The sequence below is a fragment of the Pelophylax lessonae genome (genome assembly GCF_965119305.1).
Source record: "Pelophylax lessonae genome assembly, chromosome: 4".
Taxonomy (NCBI): Eukaryota; Metazoa; Chordata; class Amphibia; order Anura; family Ranidae; genus Pelophylax; species Pelophylax lessonae.
The window spans coordinates 479,952,851-479,972,427 of NC_138771.1; the positions used below are offsets into that span (position 1 = coordinate 479,952,851).

A 19,577-nucleotide genomic window follows, 5' to 3' on the forward strand; every position below is an offset into this window, starting at 1 on the left:
ATTGCAGGCCACATATTGCCTGTGAGCTGTCTGTCAAATCCACCATGATGCTTTTTAAAGGGGAGGCAACGATGATCACAAGGGTAAACATACTTCTCTTCCTCTGGACTATGGAGGAAGTTCTGCAAGTTTGTATAATACAATTCATCTCCAGTGTCTAGAAGGACAAAAAGAGTAATGTTTACAATTTTGTGTTCTAAGTGAGTTGTTGTGCTACCACTTTAAGATAAACTTGGTCTGTTGTTGTAGTGCTGTTTCAGTGTTTCCTACTGCTGTGGTGCTGTGGGCTTTCAAGGGTTAAAACAGGTGTCTAGGGGGCCACATATCCTCTGAGCTGCCTGTCAAATCCACCATTAATAACCTTTCAAAGGGGAGGCAATGAGGGCCAAAAGCATAAACAAAATGAGAGTCCACTGTCCCTTGTTTGTGACCATTCCAACTTCTTAAAGTGCCAGTTCATTTGAATTGGAAGGAAAAAGAAAAACATCTTTCATGACTTAGTATGAGTGTTTCAAAGAGAGATAGCTCCTTTTCCTCAGGACTACAGAGGAAGCTCTGCAAGTTGCTATAATACAGTCAATTTCCCATAGAGAGGATGTCTAGAAGCACAACAGTTTAGAATTGTGTGCTGTAAGTTAGTTGTTGGGCTTAGGCTCAGTTCACACTGCTGTGACCTGAAAGTCGCGTAACCTACAGTGCAACTTTGTCAGACAACTTTGGTACACTTTGTCAGGCGACTTCAGTACAACTTGATGCAACCTAAAGTGACTTTGAAGCAACTTCAGGTAATGCCAGGGTACTCTTCCTGTAATGTCGGATCCAAATCACATCAATTAAGATGAGGATCTGAGTTGGAGACGACTTCCATTAAAGTCTATGGGTACAAGTCAGATAAAAGTTGCCTTGAAGTAGTACAGGAACCTTTTCCAAAGTTGGAGCATTTTCAGTAGTGCTAATTAAGACAGCTCTCATTGACTAAATTGGGATTTCAGATGTCATGCGACTTGGGGTCTGACAAGGCGGATCCAAAGTCGCCTAAGACTTTAAGTAAAACTGTGTCCAATGGTCTGCTGTTTCAACACTGTTTCGGAGTTTCCTACTTCACTAACAGACCAGAACACTCATGATCCAAAATGACTGAAAAGGCTGTAATGAGATTCAAAATCTTTTAGGCCTCTTTCACAAGGGCAGAGCCAGGGGGCAGTAAAACCAGGTGGTTGAGTGTCACTTTTACTGCTCCTCAAAGATTCACCAAAAACCTAACATAAATACACATACTTTGGCCAGAATGCTCTGAGGTAAATTTATTGGGGCTTGTTGTAGGCAACACCGCTTGTCAAACTCAACTATTCAAATCAACAGAGCTGGCTCATAGTTGTGGCTCATTAGTTTAAAAAGAAAAGTAATTCAGGAGGCTACAGGATTGCTTCCTGAATGCCTGTCAGCAGCTGGTTAGCTACTCTCTGAAAACTGATCCACCTAGGATTACTTTTCAGAGACCTCCCAAACATAAATGTAGCCCTAGAGAATGAAAAGACACGGTACGAGAAGACGCCATCAAAAAGGTATTAAATGTGTATGTAAGCGGGCCCCAGGCCCAAGATAGCAAGGGTAAGACCACATGCATTTCTTGGTGGTATAATTATCAGATATATTGAATATTTAGGTTAACAGTAATGAAAGATGACATTGTTGTTGGCACTGACATAGTGTAAGACAACAGGTGGTGTTTGGTGTTGGCCGTTGGTGCAAGAATAGTGGCAGTTTGTGGTGTACAAGATGGCACTTTACAGCTGCTAAGGAGACCCCCATGTGGATATTCCGAATACTGGATCTCTCCCTACACCTTTCACTTTCCCTAGCCAGTGGGTTTTCTGCCCCTGACCTACCACTCGCCCCAAGCGCCAAAATGTCACAGGAGACCCTATATACAGCATAAGGTTTCTGGGCAAGATGGTTGACTGAGGTCTCCAGTAGGGATGATCGAACTTTTGAAAAGTTCGGTTCGACCAGAGCACCCGAACTTCCCGAAAGTTTGGGTCCGGATTCCAGAACCCCATTGAAATCAATGGGACCCGAACTTCGGTAATCAAAAAACACCATTTTGAAGCCCTAAAACTCAATAAATGCCCCCAAAAGGTGCCTAGGGTTCTGGGTCATGCCCCAGGGACTATTAATCACACAAAAAACGTTCTTAAAAATTGTCTTTTTTGATAGAGAGCCAATTATTGAAAAAATTATTGAAAAAAAAAAGAGATTTCTTTGGATTTAGTGTCTGGGGTGGGGGGGGGGGTCTAAAAAGTGTACCTGTGAAGTTTCAGCTCTGTAGCATGTCCAAAACCAGAAAAAAAAATTGTTTGTCTTAGAATTGCAGTAGAGCAGGGATATGGCTCCGCTATTTTCACACCTGGCCGTTTTTGTTGCAGGCGTTTATTGGGCTTTTTTTGTGGACGTCTTTGGAGGCAGGCATGACATCTGAACTTCTGTGTAGGGGTATAAATACACACACACATATATGTATATATACACATACACACATATAGGTGTGAAGGTAGCGGAACCCTATGCCTGCGCTAATGAAATTATTTGCAGGATGTGGCTCCGCTCCTATCACACCTATATGTGTGTATATATACATATATGTGTGTGTGTATATATACCCCTATACAGAAGTTCAGATGTTATGCCTGCCTCCAAAGACGCCCAACAAATTTTGCCTGACGTCCACAAAAAAGCCCAATAAACGCCTGCAACAAAAACACCCAGGTGTGAAAGGAGCGGAGCCATATCCCTGCTCTACTGCAATTCTAAGACAAATGATCTTTTTTCTATGGCGGTCACCCTGACATGGAAGAGTTTGGTCACCCTGCCATAGCAGTCAGAGTCAGTTAACCCTACACTACACAACAGTCACCCTGACACTTAACACTTTCCCTACAGGAAATAGATTATTAAATCTAACTATAGTGGAAAAAAGTACCCTAACTACACTAGATATCCCTTTCCTCACACTAATAATTGCTAAATGACACTTTTGAAGCAGGAGTAACAGAACTGCTTCCACTCTCTTCCACAGCCCCTGTATTACAGTGCTAGAGATTTGGCTGGGCTATGTTATATACTGGGGGGCGTATTCAGTACTGATTGGCCTCTGGACCCCCTAGTCACTTCAATCACATTCCTAGCATCCTTCTACCCCCTCAGTTGGCTTTTACTGATGGTTCTGGTCCAATCACGGGCTTTTAAATCCCAGTTCCTGTCCCATTGCATTTTGGTCGGTTCTGGTTGCCGAATTCCGAACTTTTTCCGGCCGAATTCGGCCGAATTTCGAACAGTCAATGTTCGGGTCGAACCGATGGTCGACCCGAACCGTTCGATCATCCCTAGTCTCCAGATGTTGCAGTGTCTAGCGCCCATGACTAGGGTATAAAAGATGGTTTGCTCTCCCAACTGCTTGACCACCACTCCTCCACTAACCTTTTTTTAAGAATAACCACACGAGACTCAGGATGTAGTACAATGGCCATAGTAGCCTTCTATTACCCAATTATAAATAACTTTTAAACATATCAACATATAAACATATGAACATCCAGTACATTCTGCCAAAAATAGGAGTCACAAGGTCCTTGTGGGCATCAATTACTCATACTTGCATGACCACTGAAAATGTTTAGGCTTCCAGCCACAACAAACACCAACTCAGAGACAAACAACTACACCCAGGTACCACCAACCATAATAAATGGAGATGTACCCAGGACAGGTTCCTACCAATGTACATATTCTTTATACTCAAAAAACCCATAGCAAGAACTTGGCGTTTTGAATGCAGTCAGTTTTTTTAATTAGACGCAGAGTACCCGGAAGTGATGTCATGACATCACTTCCGGGTTTTTTACATGGAGACCCGGGTCTTCTCTTCAGCAGCGGCGGCGGTGGAGGTAGGATGCCCGGGTCTCCCAGTGGGACGGGAGACCTGGGCGAGCAGCGGAAAGCGGCAGGAGGGGGGGGGACGTCCCCTCCAGCTCCTTGTAATGACAGCTGAGCGGCTTCTCAGCCACATCGGTTGTCATTGCAAGACAGCCGACCTATGGCTATGGACACCGGTACCGGGGTGATGCCTCTAGCTGCAGGCATCACCCAGGTACAAGCACTTTCCCTAAATATCGGCAATATCGGTAACCTCAGGGGCCGATTCTGATATATCGGGGAAAGTGCATATCGGTCCCCGATATATCGGTGTTGCCGATAATTGGTCGATCCCTAATTGACATCTTACAAAAACGCTTGTAATCTGCCATAAAAGAAGTTCATGTACTTTTTTGAGCTACAGACGTTTTGCTTCAGGTGACAAAACACTCACATGTGAACAGGGCCCATTGAAATTAATGGGATTTTGCTTGTTGGGCGTTTTTAGACTTCAGAGATGAGCGTTTTACGAATGGAAAAACATTCAGGTGTGAACAGAGCCTTAGTGACACAGAGTACAGGGGTAGGTAGTAAGCCATGCAGAGTTCAGAGGTCAGTAGTAGGTTACACAGAGTTTAGAATTAGGTGACAAAGATTTCCGAGGTCAGTAGAAAGTGGCACAGAGTTCAGAGGTCAGTAGTAGCTAACAAAGAGTTCAGAGGTCAGTAGTAGGTAACAAAGAGTTCAGAAGTCAGTAGAACGTGACACAAAGTTCAGGGTTCAGTAGTAGGTGACACCGAGTTCAGAAGTCAGTAGAAAGTGACACAGGGTTCAGGGTTTAGTAGTAAGTGATGCAGAATTCAGAGGCCAGTAGTAAGTAATGTAGAGTTCTCTGGTCATTAGCTAGTGATGCATAGTACAGGGGTTAGTAGTATGTGATGCAGAGGTCAGTGGTAAGTGATGAAGCGTTCAGTAGTGACCCAGAGTCTAAGGGTCATTAGAAAGTGAAGCACTTAATACTGACCCCTGAACAGGTACCCCAGCATCTAATGTTGGAACCTGGCCCCTCCAATGTACATCCCCAGATACTGTGCTGTTTATTTCCTATTCAACACTGCCTCATCCTGTACTATGCAAGTCAACTAAGACTCAATTTAGTCACACTTCTTTAAGCCTTGCCCAATATTCAGTGCAATGAGAAACATGGCAACTCTTTGTTGCATTGCACAGTAAGTGACACAGAGTTCAGGGGTTAGTAGTAAGAGGTGCAGCATTCAGAGGTCATTAGTAGTAAGTGAGGTAGAGTTCATAGGTCAGTAATAAGTGACGCAGAGTTCAGGGGGCAGTAGAAGGTTATGCAGAGTTCAGGGATTCAGTAGCAACCGAAGTTGAGTTTAGGGGTCAATATTAAATGATGCACTGTGCAGGGGTCAATAGTAAAAGTGACGCAGTGTTCAGGGATCCATAGTGATTGGGGTCAGTAGTGAGTAATTTACAGTTCAGAGGTCAGTGGTGAGTGACACAAAGTTTAGAGGTCAGGAGTAAGTGATGCTAAGTTCAGAGATCAGTAATAAGTGACACGGAGTTTAGGGGTCAGTAGTAAGTGCTGCAGAGTTCAGAAGTAAGTGATACAGAGTTCAGTTGTCAGTAGTAACTGATGTAGAGTTCAGGGGTCAGTAGTAATGCAGAGTATAGGGATCAGTAGTAAGTAAGCCTCTTACTACTGACCCCTCAACATATCTAATGTTGGACACTGGCCTCTTCAATGTACCTCCACAGATACTTATAGTTGGGGGGAGTACCACGCTTCAAAGGTGCCTAATGCAAAATTAATTAAAACATATAAATATATATGTGAAAAAGTGCCTTAGTGCTTCTCAATATAATATTCACAAAATGTGCATCACAGCATACTAAATAAAGTAAAATCCTATCAAATATAGATCCTCCAATCCATAAACAATTAGGTGGTTAAAACTACTGAATAAATATGATATTTCATAAATCAACAGTACATATATAATTTAAAGTGACAAATTATAAACTTCCTAATACGTGACCATCTAATAAAATATTTTTGTGCTCTTAAATAGGTGATTGAAATATAAAGTGCTAAAGTGTCCTTAAAAAAATATAAATATATGGTGATCAACCAAGTCTTCTTATCCAAAACCGCATGCAGGTGCTCTTCTGTGCAGTGACCACTAGATGTCCTAAGCGCTCACCTCAATACTCTTTTAAAAAAGCCTTGTATTGTATGCCTCAGAGTACTGCTCCTTCCTCCTTATTGGCGTATGGGTACCATGATATGTAATCGATTTTTCTCCCTTTTTTTTTTTTATATATGCAGCGATGTGCCAGGAGATATCTGTGGACCTTTGTGTCTCCAAAAAACAAAGCGGGCCAATATAGTGAAGTATGTCCCGTATTTTATTAAATAAATAAGAGTAACACTCACATTGCTTATCGTCTTTTCCAGAGCATAACAAACAAATCGTTGCCGATACGTCACTTCCGGTTGGCTATCCTACGCGTTACGCTGCGTACCCACGCAGCTTCTTCCAGGGATCCCTGGAAGAAGCTGCGTGGGTACGCAGAGTAACGCGTAGGATAGCCAACCGGAAGTGATGTATCGGCAACGATTTGTTTGTTATGCTCTGGAAAAGACGATAAGCAATGTGAGTGTTACTCTTATTTATTTAATAAAATACGGGACATACTTCACTATAATGGCCCGCTTTGTTTTTTGGAGACACAAAGGTCCACAGATATCTCCTGGCACATCGCTGCATATATAAAAAAAAAAGGGAGAAAAATCGATTACGTATCATGGTACCCATACACCAATAAGGAGGAAGGAGCAGTACTCTGAGGCATACAATACAAGGCTTTTTTAAAAGAGTATTGAGGTGAGCGCTTAGGACACCTAGTGGTCACTGCACAGAAGAGCACCTGCATGCGGTTTTGGATAAGAAGACTTGGTTGATCACCATATATTTATATTTTTTAAGGACACTTTAGCACTTTATATTTCAATCACCTATTTAAGAGCACAAAAATATTTTATTAGATGGTCACGTATTAGGAAGTTTATAATTTGTCACTTTAAATTATATATGTACTGTTGATTTATGAAATATCATATTTATTCAGTAGTTTTAACCACCTAATTGTTTATGGATTGGAGGATCTATATTTGATAGGATTTTACTTTATTTAGTATGCTGTGATGCACATTTTGTGAATATTATATTGAGAAGCACTAAGGCACTTTTTCACATATATATTTATATGTTTTAATTAATTTTGCATTAGGCACCTTTAAAGCGCGGTACTCTCCCCAACTATAAGTATCTGTATTGTGTAGGTTACCAATAATAGTACCTGCAGCATTAAAGGAGATAACTAGGTATATAATAGAGACAGCGCGAGAATTTCACCAACCCCCCTTACCTCCACAGATACTGTGCTGTACAATCCCTATTCTACACTCCTTCATTCTGTACTATGCAAGTCAACTCAAACTCTATATAAGGAGTCTGCAACCTGCAAACCATGCGGCCCAAGATGGCTATGAATGGGGCCCAGCACAAAATTGTAAATGTACATAAAAATTTTGATTTAAAAAAATATAAATAAATAAATATATATATATATATATATATATATATATATATATATATATATATATATATGTAGCAGGTTTTCCAGGCCTGTGGCCTGATGTGGGTCTGCCATTGTTACCGGTTACCATTCCAGCCCATGTGAGCTGTGGCCCTGGGTGTAAAGACTGAGACATGAACCACTCCAGCATCTTTGTTTTGTTGTTTTATTGTAGATAAAGGGGGATGGGAGAAGGGAATGAGTGGGATACTCCTTTAGGCTTCAACTATATACACTTGGGACTTTGTCCTGAAAAATGCCTGTTGGCACTTCCTTGACGCCAGCCGGCGCCAGCCAACGCCCACTAGCTCTAAGAACACTCTGTAACTTAAGAGTAGTGCTGAATCCTCGACTTGTAATCCAGAAGATCCAGGATTGTGAAATTGTAGAACCGAGGACACTGTTATACTGCAACAAGTCACTGAATACTTCCCTCCTGCCTTGCTTTTGCTTGAGGTAGTATGCTGTAGAATCCTGTCAAACTGTTCATTCCAACTGGCACACACTGTACAAGTAGGTGCCCCCTTTAGCCTTGAACTCTTCGGGGTTCACTGTCTATGCACCCCCCCCCTCTGTAACTTCAGAGTCCTCAACCCAGGTACTCCCTTTCAGCTAGCTGGCACTGGATCCCAGAACCTCTTCCGGAGTGGTCCCCTCTAACTCTGACAGACCCCCAGGGGCAATCCGCAGTACTCACGACCTGTGTAGGCTTTCCTGGGACTGGACCCCTCTCACTCTCCGCAGGTTCTCGGCACACCGGATCCCCTCAGCTCAACTCAGCACTCTCTGGATTCTCAGGCGACCCCCAGAGACATCCTCTTCCTCAGACAGGAGGAGAGACAGCCCCACTCTCCATCCTGGGACTCTGCTCCCGCCAAAGACATCGTGTCATGTGCCCCTAAACTTATACCCACTCCCAGAATCCTTTGCAGCACAATCTGCCTTCTGGGGTAGTTACAAGCCTGGATGTGTCCCCTGATTGGGTTTCCTCCACCGCCCTATGAGAAGCCTCTCACAGGAGCCAGTGGGGAGACTCCCCCTTCAGCAGGCACACCTGGAAACCATGACACCCTGAGTAATAAATCACAGCCCTGCTGTTAGGAAGACAAGGCCCACTATACCTTTACCTAGCACCTACCTGTAGGGTGCTATATATATATATATATATATATATATATATATATATATATATATATATATATATATATAAATTTTTTTTTTTTTTAAACGATCACCTTGATCCCCTATGGAAGCAGACATCAGAATCACAGGAGGAGTGTATTGCATCAACACTAGTCACAGCTCTCCCTTGGTTTACCTGTGTCACATTTATTGAGCTGCTGCAAAGTCTGCTTGGTATCTAAGCAGTGCAGCCTGGTTTGATTAGTTTGGTGTAGAGGAACCTGAGTGGCCTGCACAGAGCCCTGACCTTAGTCCTACTGAAGACATTTGGGATGAGTTGGAATGTCAATTGCCAGCAAGGTCTTCTCATACAATTTCAGTACCTGACCTCACTAATGTTCTTTTGGTTGAATAGGCAGAAATTCCCTAAGACACACACCATGATCTTACATGTCTTCCCAGAAGAATGTAACCTGTTATATTTGAAAAGGGAGTGGGGACAATCGATATTAATGCCCCCAACCATTTGGGTTTATAGTGCGTATACAAAGGGAAGAGTTGCTTCCAGTTTGGCCTAAAGTGGCTCTGAATATGACACACCACTCCACATACAAAAATATTTAGATCCCAGTTGACTCTCTTAATAAGTGTCTGTTGCTCTCCTTAAACCTAAAATGGTCCTGAGAGTGAAAACTGAAAAGGTCACATAAAACTGGTGGCTTTTGGTCATCTTGAATATGCAGTTGACATAATTTTTTGAGCCACTGATAAGTTTGAAAAGCCAGGGTCTGTACATAAAAGCAAGCATCACCTGGACAAACTAGCATTTTATAATTATAATGCATGCTGTAGCTGTTGTTTTCAAAGGTTTAATGACTTCGTAGCACTGATGTGAAAGTATCCAAGACCTCAAAGTATATGTGGGCAATCTCTAACCAGACTCTGTCGTGCTTGACATGGTGTTATAAATCTGTGGCCGCTCATGAACAAAGCATATGATCTCCTCATTGTCAAGCACATCTCTCCTTCCTCCTGCCTCCATCTTTCCTGCATTCAGACAAATGTGGCTGAGAGTAGCAAAGTAATGCCTGGAGAGTTAAAAAAAACCTGAAATCACTTCAAAGTCGCATCAGGATCGCATCAAACCACATGTACATGTAAATTCTATAGGTTTACATTGAAGTCTTTGGGGCCAAAATGGTGCTGGAATTGCTCCAAAGTACCACAGGAACCTCTTCCAAAATCACTCCATGCTCAGTCACATTGTTGTGAACAGGCACCACTGAAAACAATGTTATTTCTGTTGTCATGTGATTCTGTGCAACTAAAGTCATATCGGTAATCATGCTAATGTGAACCAGGCCTAAAAAGTCATTGGGTTTTTGGTTGATAAATGGTATTTATTTGTGAAGGCTTGCATTATTCCAGGTCTTAGTATTAGTAGTGACTAATTGTAGTTAGTCACATTTAGGCCCCTTTCACACAGGCGGACCGTTCAGATTCGCCTGTCCATTTATTTGGCTGATCTGAACGGTCCCTCCATGCATCTCTATGGGGCATCGGATGTCAGCAGAGACATGTCCGCTGACACCCAATCCGATCCAATCCGTCAAATCTGGACGGATGGAAACCCTATTTTCCATCCGTCCAGCGCATCGGATCGGATGGGATCGGGTGAGAACGGGCCGACGGTCCATTCCCATCCGATTCCCCCATACAGATCTATGGGGCTGTGACAGCTGTGTCTCCGCACACAGTGCGGAGAACAGCTGTCATTCTCCTGCTCAGCGGGGGATCGGCAGATCGATCCCCCGCTGAGAAAAGCGGAGTCTGTTTGACGGACTTACTGTGTGAAAGGAGCCTTAGGCCCCTTTCACGCAGGCGGACCGTTCAGATCCGCCTGTCCGTTTTTTTGGCGGATCTGAACGGTCCCCCCATGCATCTCTATGGGGGATCGGATGTCAGCGGAGACATGTCCGCTGACACCCGATCCGATCCGGCAAATCTGGACGGATGGAAACCCTCTTTTCCATCCGTCCAGCGGATCGGATGGGATCGGATGAGAACGGACTGACGGTCCGTTCCCGTCCGATTTCCCCCGTAGAGATGCATGGGGAACTGACAGCTGTGTCTCCACACACAGCGCGGAGACACAGCTGTCATCCTACTGCTCAGCGGGGGATCGGCGGCTCGATCCCCCGCTGAGAAAAGCGGAGTCCGTTTGACGGACTTCTGTGTGAAAGAAGCCTTAGGCCCCTTTCACACATACGGTCTGTTCAGTTCATCAGTTCAGTCATGTCAAATGTATCCGTTTTCCATCCGTTTTTCGTCAGTTGTCATCTGTTTTTCGTCAGTTGTCATCCGTTTTTCATCCGTCTTTCATCCATTTTTCGTCAGTTGTTATCCGTTTTTCATCCGTTGTCATCCATTTTTCATCCGTTGTCATCAGTTGTCATCTGTTTTCATCCGTTGTCATCCGTTTTTCATCCGTTGTCATCCGTTTTTCGTCCGATCCGACTTTTTGACGGATGAAAAATAGGGCATTGACGGAAGCGGATGAAAACGGATTTTAACGGATGATACATTGATGTCCGTTTTTCATCTGTCAACGGATGGATGAAAAACAGACAAACGGACCGTGTGTGTGAAAGGGGCCTTAACGGGACTTATTTAGGAAGGTTCTTAGGTCTAAATTAGATAGGACTTCCACAGACAGGCAGGATTTTAAATATATGTATTTATGATGGGTACAGTGCTTTGTGTAATTATTTTCTTTACTTTTTATTATGTATCCAGGAGTATTATTTATTAATGACAGGTATTTATATAGCATCATCAGTTTATGCAGCGCTTTGCATACTGTACATTCCATTCACATCAGCCCTGCCCTCAAGGAGTTACGATCTGAGGTCTCAACCACACGTATATACGTACACATTCTAGGGCCAGTTTAGACTGGAACCAATTAACCTACCAGCATGTCTTTGGATTGTGGGAGGAAACCAGAGTATCCAGAGGAAATCCACACAAGCACAGGGAAAATATGCAAAATCCACGCAGTTCGTATCTTGGCCGCGATTCAAAGTGGGTACCCCAGTACTGCATATAATAATATATAAATAATAAATAAATAAAAATATTTATTATTTTAATCCAGCAATGCAGTGCTCAAATGTTATTCCCACAAGCACAGTAAGTTCCTAAACAGTGTGCCAAGTGGCATCACAGTTTCTTTAAATAGTGAGGGTATGGCCAGCCGCCTGTCACTGACACATAGGATGATGATTTGTCTCCTTCTGCTTTCTGTTTGGGGCTCAGTGATGCCAGCTGCAGTAATGTCCACCCCTCAGCCATGCAGCTACACCAGACCCGACAATGGCATTTATTTGCCCCCCCCCCCCCCCCACATGCAATTTTGCTTTCCACCTGCTTTGCTACCTGCATTGGTGGTGGTGGGTGGAGGGGGGGGGATAGTGGAATGGTATCAGTGGCAGTGGTGGGGGGGTGTCAGTTCTTGGGGGGGTGGGATCAGTAGCAGTGCTTGGGGGGAGGGGGGAGGGGGATGTGATCAGTGGCAGTGCTTGGGGGGGGGTCAGTGGCAGTTCTTGGGGTGGATGTGATCAGTGGCAGTGCTAGGTGGAGATGGGAACAGTGACACCCACTTGCTGTCACCTATCAGTCAGTGTCCACTCAGTTCCCCCTGCCTGCATGTGATGGGGGGGGGGGATGGGTGCAAGAGAAAGAGAGAGGGGGTGAGAGAGAGAGGAGAGAGAGGGGTGTGAGAGTGAGGGGATGAGAGAGAGAGTGGGTGAAAAAAAGGGAGATGGTGTGGGTGATAGAGAGAGAGGGTTAGAGATAGAAGAGGTGAGAGGGGGGGTGTGACAGAGAGAGAAAGAGGGGGATGAGAGAAAGAGGGGTTGAGCGAGGGGGGGGGTGAGAGAGAGAGGGGCTGAGAGAGAGAGGTGGGTGAGAGAGAGGGGGTAAGAGAGAATGGGGATGAGAGAAAGAGAGTGGTGTGAGAGAGAAGAGTAAGAGAGGGGTGAGGGGGGATGAGAGAGAGGTGTGAGAGAGGGGTTGGTGAAAGAGAGACGGTTGAGAGGGTAAGAGAGGGGGGTGTGAGAGGGAGTGAGAGAGGGTTGGATCAGGGATGAGAGAAAGAAGGGATTGGGGATGAGAGAGAAAGAGAGAGGGGGGTTGGGGATAAGAGAGGGGATGATAGAGAGATGAGAGAGAGAAGGGGGGTGAGAGAGAGAGGGGATGAGAGAGAGAGGGGGGATTGGGGATGAGAGAGAGGGGGAGTGAGAGAGGGAATTGGGGATGACAGAGAGTGAATTGGGGATGAGAGAGAGGGGGGATTGAGAATGAGAAAGGGGGTGTGGGGGAGAGGGGGGATAAGAGAGAGAGGGGATTGGGAATGAGAGAGGGGATTGGAAATGAGAGAGAGAGGGGGGATTGGGGAGGAGAGAGGGGGTGATGAGAGCGAGGGGATTGGGGATCAGAGAGAGAGAGGAGATAATGGAAGATAGAGGGGGGGATTGGGTGTGAGACAGACAGAGAGAGAGGATTGGGGATGAGAGAGAGAGAGAGAGTGGATTGGGGATGAGAGAGAGAGAGAGAGGGGATTGGGAATGAGATATAGAGGGGATTGGGAATTAAAAGAGAGAGGGGGGATTGGGGATGAGAGAGGTGATGATAGAGATAGGGGATGATTGGGGATGAGAGAGAGAGAGAGTGGGGGGATGAGAGAGACTGGGGGGATGAGAGAAAGGATTGGAAATGAGAGATAGGATTAAGGATGATTAATATTACTATCTTCTGAACATCTGCTTTTTTCAGTTCTAAGGGGGATTTTGGCTTGTGGTTGCGGTGTGCTTCCGTTGAACTCAATGGGTGAATTTGGAAGGCAGTGCCACCTGTCCAACTCTGCAGCCCGAACTAAAAATGCTACAGCCGTGAAGCAAAGCATCTCAGCCGCAACATGTGTGCAGCCCTGTCAGGCTGTAATGTTAGCATTTGGATGGGCAACTGCCTGTTTTTACCACCCCTTGGCCATCTATGAGAAAAACGCATATTGCTTCTTTTCCTGGCAAAGACTGGACCTGTTTGAATAGCTAACAAGTATTGAGGAAGTACTGGTTTTCCTTATTAGAAAACCTAGCTCTGCAAATTGAGTGTGATGAAGGCACCCTATACAATTTTATTTGTATAATAAAAAATGTTTACAAATAGTGTACAAAATGTATAGAACATGAGTTTATAAACATACATTTAAAACATTTTTAATACAAATTGATCAAAAAACGATTATATCTTCTCTTTAGGATAGAAATGATTTCAAAATTAGCCTTACTAAATAGATACCCTCTACTATCAATATGTTTCCTGTTCTTATTTTGGCTGGACACACTTACAGTTTTTGTCCCACAGGTTTAGTGTTAATAGGAATGCAGAATGCGATTTGGATTCTGTTTGTTTATTGGCTTCTTTTTAGTCACCCAGGTAATATTCTGGATCACTTTTCTGTTTGTGCATTGTTCTCCCGAGAGGTTTTACTCATTATTTTTTTGCTTCTTCTTTGCAGGTTGTTAACAATTATGTGGCTGAAAACCAGGAGATTACAAGTGGCATGCATTTTAGTGATGGCAAAAGGAAAGTTGACTACGTCCTTGTCTACCATTATCGACATCGGTCAACCCAACAAAATGGATCCCCCACCAACCACCGGCCTCCAGCAGTTATTGTTTCTAATGGGAATTCAGTGACCCCAGAGGAAATAGGGAAAACACCTCCGGAACAACCTCTTCCTGGGGAATCACATAATCAACAACAAAAACTTAAAGGACACAGTCAACAAAAACAACAGAACCAGGACCATCAACCTGCTAGGAATGGTAACTCATCCTGTCATCCACACGAGGTGGTGGTGGTAGAGATGAGCCACCAGGATGCCCTAGAAGAGGAGAAGAGGTGTCAACGGGAAGAGTTTGAGCGTAATCTTATAGAAGCTGGTCTGGAGTTGGAAAAAGACATTGAGGTGAGTGGGGTCTGCAGGATATAACCAAATGCTCTTTCATTTTTTTTAAGTTACATAAGAGGTCTATCATGATAAATCAACAAAGACAATGGAAATTGCAAGCATTTCTTGTTCTTGAAAGGTTCATGGATCAGTGTTATTCTGTTTAATGGGAACCTTTGCAATTTAGTTATTTTAAGGAATTTTGTTGGAATTTGAATATTTTTGATTGGCTATAAGACGTGACATGTTTTTAAGGATAACCCAGACATAAAGGTAGTGGCGGAATAATTTTCATACCTTTGCTTCATGTTCCTAACTCTTGTTTAAACTTTGGTACTTACAATGTTGATGGTTTAAGCTTGGAGCATCCCAGCCGAACACAACACTCCACACAAACAAGAATGAAGGCAACACTCCGGACCAGAATACAATCCCCCAGTAAAACTATATTGAACTAAGAGTCAATACAAACCCTGCTTAGACAAACTTTACATGGACTCTCAGTTCAATAAAGATTTTTTGTAGGACAATATCCTGGAGTGCGGCCTTCATTCTTGGTTTCTTAAAATAAATTTGGTTCATATCTTATGTATTGGAGAATATTATTGGGGATTATTGTCTGGAAATAATTAGCGGAGATTATTATTGGGGACAATGATACCTGTTGCTAACACATGTTACTCATTCAGAGCTTAATCGATTAAGCCTTGAGTATTGAAACGTAACTGAAGAGGACTTGATTAGTGAAACATGGGGGAGGAACCTATGTAAGCTTACAATGGACTCTCAATTCAATAATGCTTTACTATGGTATATTATTCTGGAGTGCAACCCTCATTCTTGTTTGCCTAAGAAAATATAGGTTCTTTGGTACATATTTTATGTAGTGGTGATTTTTATTGGGGATAATTGACGGGGAGAATACAATTTTTTACCTTGAGATATTAGTTTACAAAAAGGGTTAATAAAATATTAGAATGGATTAAGTTAGCACTTACAGAGGTGGTTCGGACCCCTGCCCAGTATACAACTATGCCCTGATTTCTGTTTTGGAGCACAGGTCCCTCTCTGGCATGTGCTCAGGAGAAGGGTGTAACGCTCCTGCGTTTTATGTATGATGTGGATTTACAGCTGCAGAAATATTCCACTTCAGTAGTCATGTAGAGAAATGCTGAGACACCAATCCCAACTCCCAAAGACTCATCATGTGTGGATGATCTCAATTCAGCAAGCAAATACACACACTCAATAAGAAGTTCCTGGAGTGATCTATGTATATAGTAGTATAGAGGTGATAGGCTGAAGAGACAGGTTGAGTTGAGACGATAGGTGACAGACACTTGAGAGGAATGTTCTTGAGAATGAGATAGTAACAGGTGGGATGCAGATAGGTTAGCAATTATGTATGGTAGTAGATGATAGGATAGCAGATGACATACAGGAGAGACTAACCCAGTGCAAGAGCAGATGATAGTAGGCTCAAGAGCTAGCAATCTAGATAGTGCAGATGTAGTAACAGTCCTTAGTATGCAGAGCTAGACAGTGTAAGCTTTAGTATGAAGGTTATTGAGGTTTCCCCTGTGGGGTACTTATCACTAGTAGCAATGTAGCAGAGGAGAGGTTCGACAAGAGCGGATGATCCGGTAGCGGGATACAGGGATCAGCGCAGCGTGGTTCCGACAGCGAGGTATGCTTGCAAGCATGAGAGCTTCAAGACAGGTTAGCATCAAGGCACATCTAGGCACACAGCAGGTTGAACGAACACATGTGAGTGAGAGCTGGTGATTTAAATAGCTGTTCAGTCCGGCGCTCAGTGATGACAGCATCAGTCTTAAAGGTAAACACACCTATATGTGCTTCATCTATCAAGGTAGATGGAAAGCACCCGGAAATGATGTGATAGGAGGCACTGAGAGTGCCAGAACCTTACAAAGGGGTACATTTCGGAGTCTCACTTTAATGTAAATATATCAAATGCAACCTTTATGGTCAGTACTGGCCTGATTGCTGGTACCCCTGGCACCTTGTCTTCCTATTAGTGCTCATCACATTACAACCATGTACTGTTGTCAGCCCTGCATAAGTACTACCTGAAGAACTAGAGAGCACTTCCCTCTTATACTATAGAGATGAGAGAGAGGTGTTCCATAGGCCTGGCACTGGGAAATTACATCTCCTGGGGCTCCAGGGCTGTTCAGAACTTGTGTTTGGACCAAATCTTGAGCTCGCCCCTATTGGGCGCAGCTAACAACTCTCAGATACTGCTTTTTTATCTTTTTTTTTGGCATTGGTCCCCCATGGCAGTGCAGCCAGGGGCGTACCTAGAGTATTTGGTACCTGGGGAGGATCCTATATCTGGCACCCACCCTCCAGGCGGGCAGGTGATGCACCGCACATCGTCGTGTCATCAAGTAACTTGTGTGTAGGGCCTCCACACACTGCGGCATGGAACCTGAAAGAATCCTCCTCCCTCTGCTCCCCCTAGCGGCCAGGCCCCTCCTACCCGGCAAAAATGATGTTGACTTTCCTGAGGCGCCAGACAAAAATACATGTAACTGGCAGCGGCACACTTACTATGTGCTACTGCCAGTGATGCACTAGAGTTGGTGTCACCTGGTGAAGTAAAACCTGGTGTCACCCCCCCCCCCCCAAAAAAAAAAATATTTTACTGTTTTCTGAAAGTTCACCAAAGGTGCAGCATGCGTGCCACGCAACCTAATAGAAATCTGTGGGTAAAATGTAGGAAGACCCCCTTTACATTATATAGCCCCCACACCTCAGGACCCCTTTACATTACACAGCCCCCATACTTCTGGACCCCTTTAAATTACACAGCCCCCATACCGTTGGACCCCTTTACATTACACAGCCCCTGTACTTCTGGACGCCTTCACATTACACAGCTCCCATATCTCTGGACCCCTTCAAATTACACAGCCCCCATACCTCTGGACCCCTACACTTTACACACCCCCTATACCTCTGCACCCCTTTACAATTCACAGCCGCTGCACCTCTGGACCCCTTTACATTACACAGCCCCCGCACCTATGGACCCCTTTAAATTACACAGCCCCACCACCTATTGACCACTTTACATTACACAGCCCCCACACACACCTCTGGACCCTTTACATTACACAGCCCCCCACACCTATTGACCCCTTTATATTACACAGCCCCCCCCCCACACCTTTGGACACCTTTACATTACACAGCTCCCCCCCACCCACACCTCTGAACCCTTTTACATTACACAGCCCCCCATGCACCCCTTTACATTACACAGCCCCCTATGGGCCCCTTTACATTACACAGCTCCCCATGGGCCCCTTTACATTATACAGCCCCACTTGGACCGCTTTACTTTACACTGTCCCCCCATGGGCCCCTTTACATTACACAGCCAATCTCCCTCCCCCATGGGCCCCTTTACATTATACAGCCTCCTCCATGGGCACCTTTACATTATACAGCCCCCCCCATGGACCCCTGTACATTATACAGCCCTCCCATGGAACCCTTTTTATTATACAGCCCTCCCATGGAACCCTTTACATTACACAGCCCCTTTCAGCCCCCTCCTCCTAACTTATTAGGGTACGCAGGGCGGTAGACACAGGCAAGTGGAGCAGGAGGCACTGAAGCAGAATGAGAGAGAAACAGCAGCCCTGAAAAAACAGCGGGAACTGCCGGAGTTAACTTTGCAAGTTAACAGCAGGTGATAGGTTGCTTGGGGGTTCCTAGCAACCAATCACCTGTACATTAACTTAGAAAGTTAACTCCGGCAGTTCCCGCTGTTTATTCAGGTCTGCTGTTTCTCTCTCTCCAGTTCTGCTTCAGTGCCTCCTGCTCCACTCTCCTGTGTTACTGAGCCGCGGAGGTAGTCCGGTGGTCAGCCCTGGGTGTCTCCCCTCAGGCAGATGTCACTCTGGTGCTCCCTGACAACCCCCAACAATAAATTGTTGGTAAACCAAATTTATGCAGATCCCCCTGCTGGAGCAAATTGGATCATGCTTTATTGTTTTTTTTTTTTTTTTTGCCTTCCTCTGGATCAACTGAGAGAAATAGGCCTTTTGTGTACATAGAAAAAGTCTTAGATCTTTGGGTTTAGCTCATGAAAAATGGGGGCAAAAACAAAAGTGTTGCGTTTATAATTTTGTTTAATGTATGTACAGTATCTCACAAAACTAAGTACACCGCTCACATTTTTGTAAATATTTTATAATATATTTTCATGTGACAACACTGAAGAAATGACACTTTGCTACAATGTAAAGTAGTGAGTGTACAGTTTGTATAACAGTGTAAATTTGCTGTCCCCTCAAAATAACTCAACACACAGCCGTTATAGTCTAAACCGCTTGCAACCAAAGTCAGTACACCCCTGTGAAAATGACCAAATTGGACCCAATTAGCCATTTTTCCTCCCCGGTATAATGTGACTTGTTAATGTTGCAAGGTCTAAGTTGTGAATGGGGAGTAGGTTTGATAAATTTGATGTTATTGCTCTCTCACATACTGGTCACTGGAAGTTCAACATAGCACCTCATGGCAAAGAACTCCCTGAGGATCTGAAAAAAAGAATTGTTGCTCTACATAAAGATGGCCTAGGCTATAAGGAAGATTGCCAAGACCCTGAAACTGAGCTGCAGCACCGTGGCCAAGACCATACAGCGGTTTAACAGGACAGGTTCCACTCAGAACAGGCCTCGCCATGGTCGACGAAAGAAGTTGAGTGCACGTGCTCAGCGTCATATCCAGAGGTTGTCTTTGGGAAATAGACGTATGAGTGCTGCCAAGATTGCTGCAGAGCTTGAGGGGGTGGGGGGTCAGCCTGTCAGTGCTCAGACCAAACGTCGCA

The 19,577-nt window shown here is 44.3% G+C and overlaps 1 protein-coding gene across 1 annotated transcript in view; it reads left to right on the forward strand.

The window, feature by feature from the left end:
- The window catches only part of ANO2 (anoctamin 2), a 373,778-nt gene that overhangs the window by 6,592 nt on the left and 347,609 nt on the right, over window positions 1-19,577 (forward strand). The window contains exon 2 of the mRNA XM_082255012.1: window positions 14,279-14,731. Within this exon, the coding sequence (XP_082111138.1) occupies window positions 14,324-14,731 (408 nt within the window). The 5' untranslated portion in view covers window positions 14,279-14,323. The remainder of the gene's footprint in view (window positions 1-14,278; window positions 14,732-19,577) is intronic.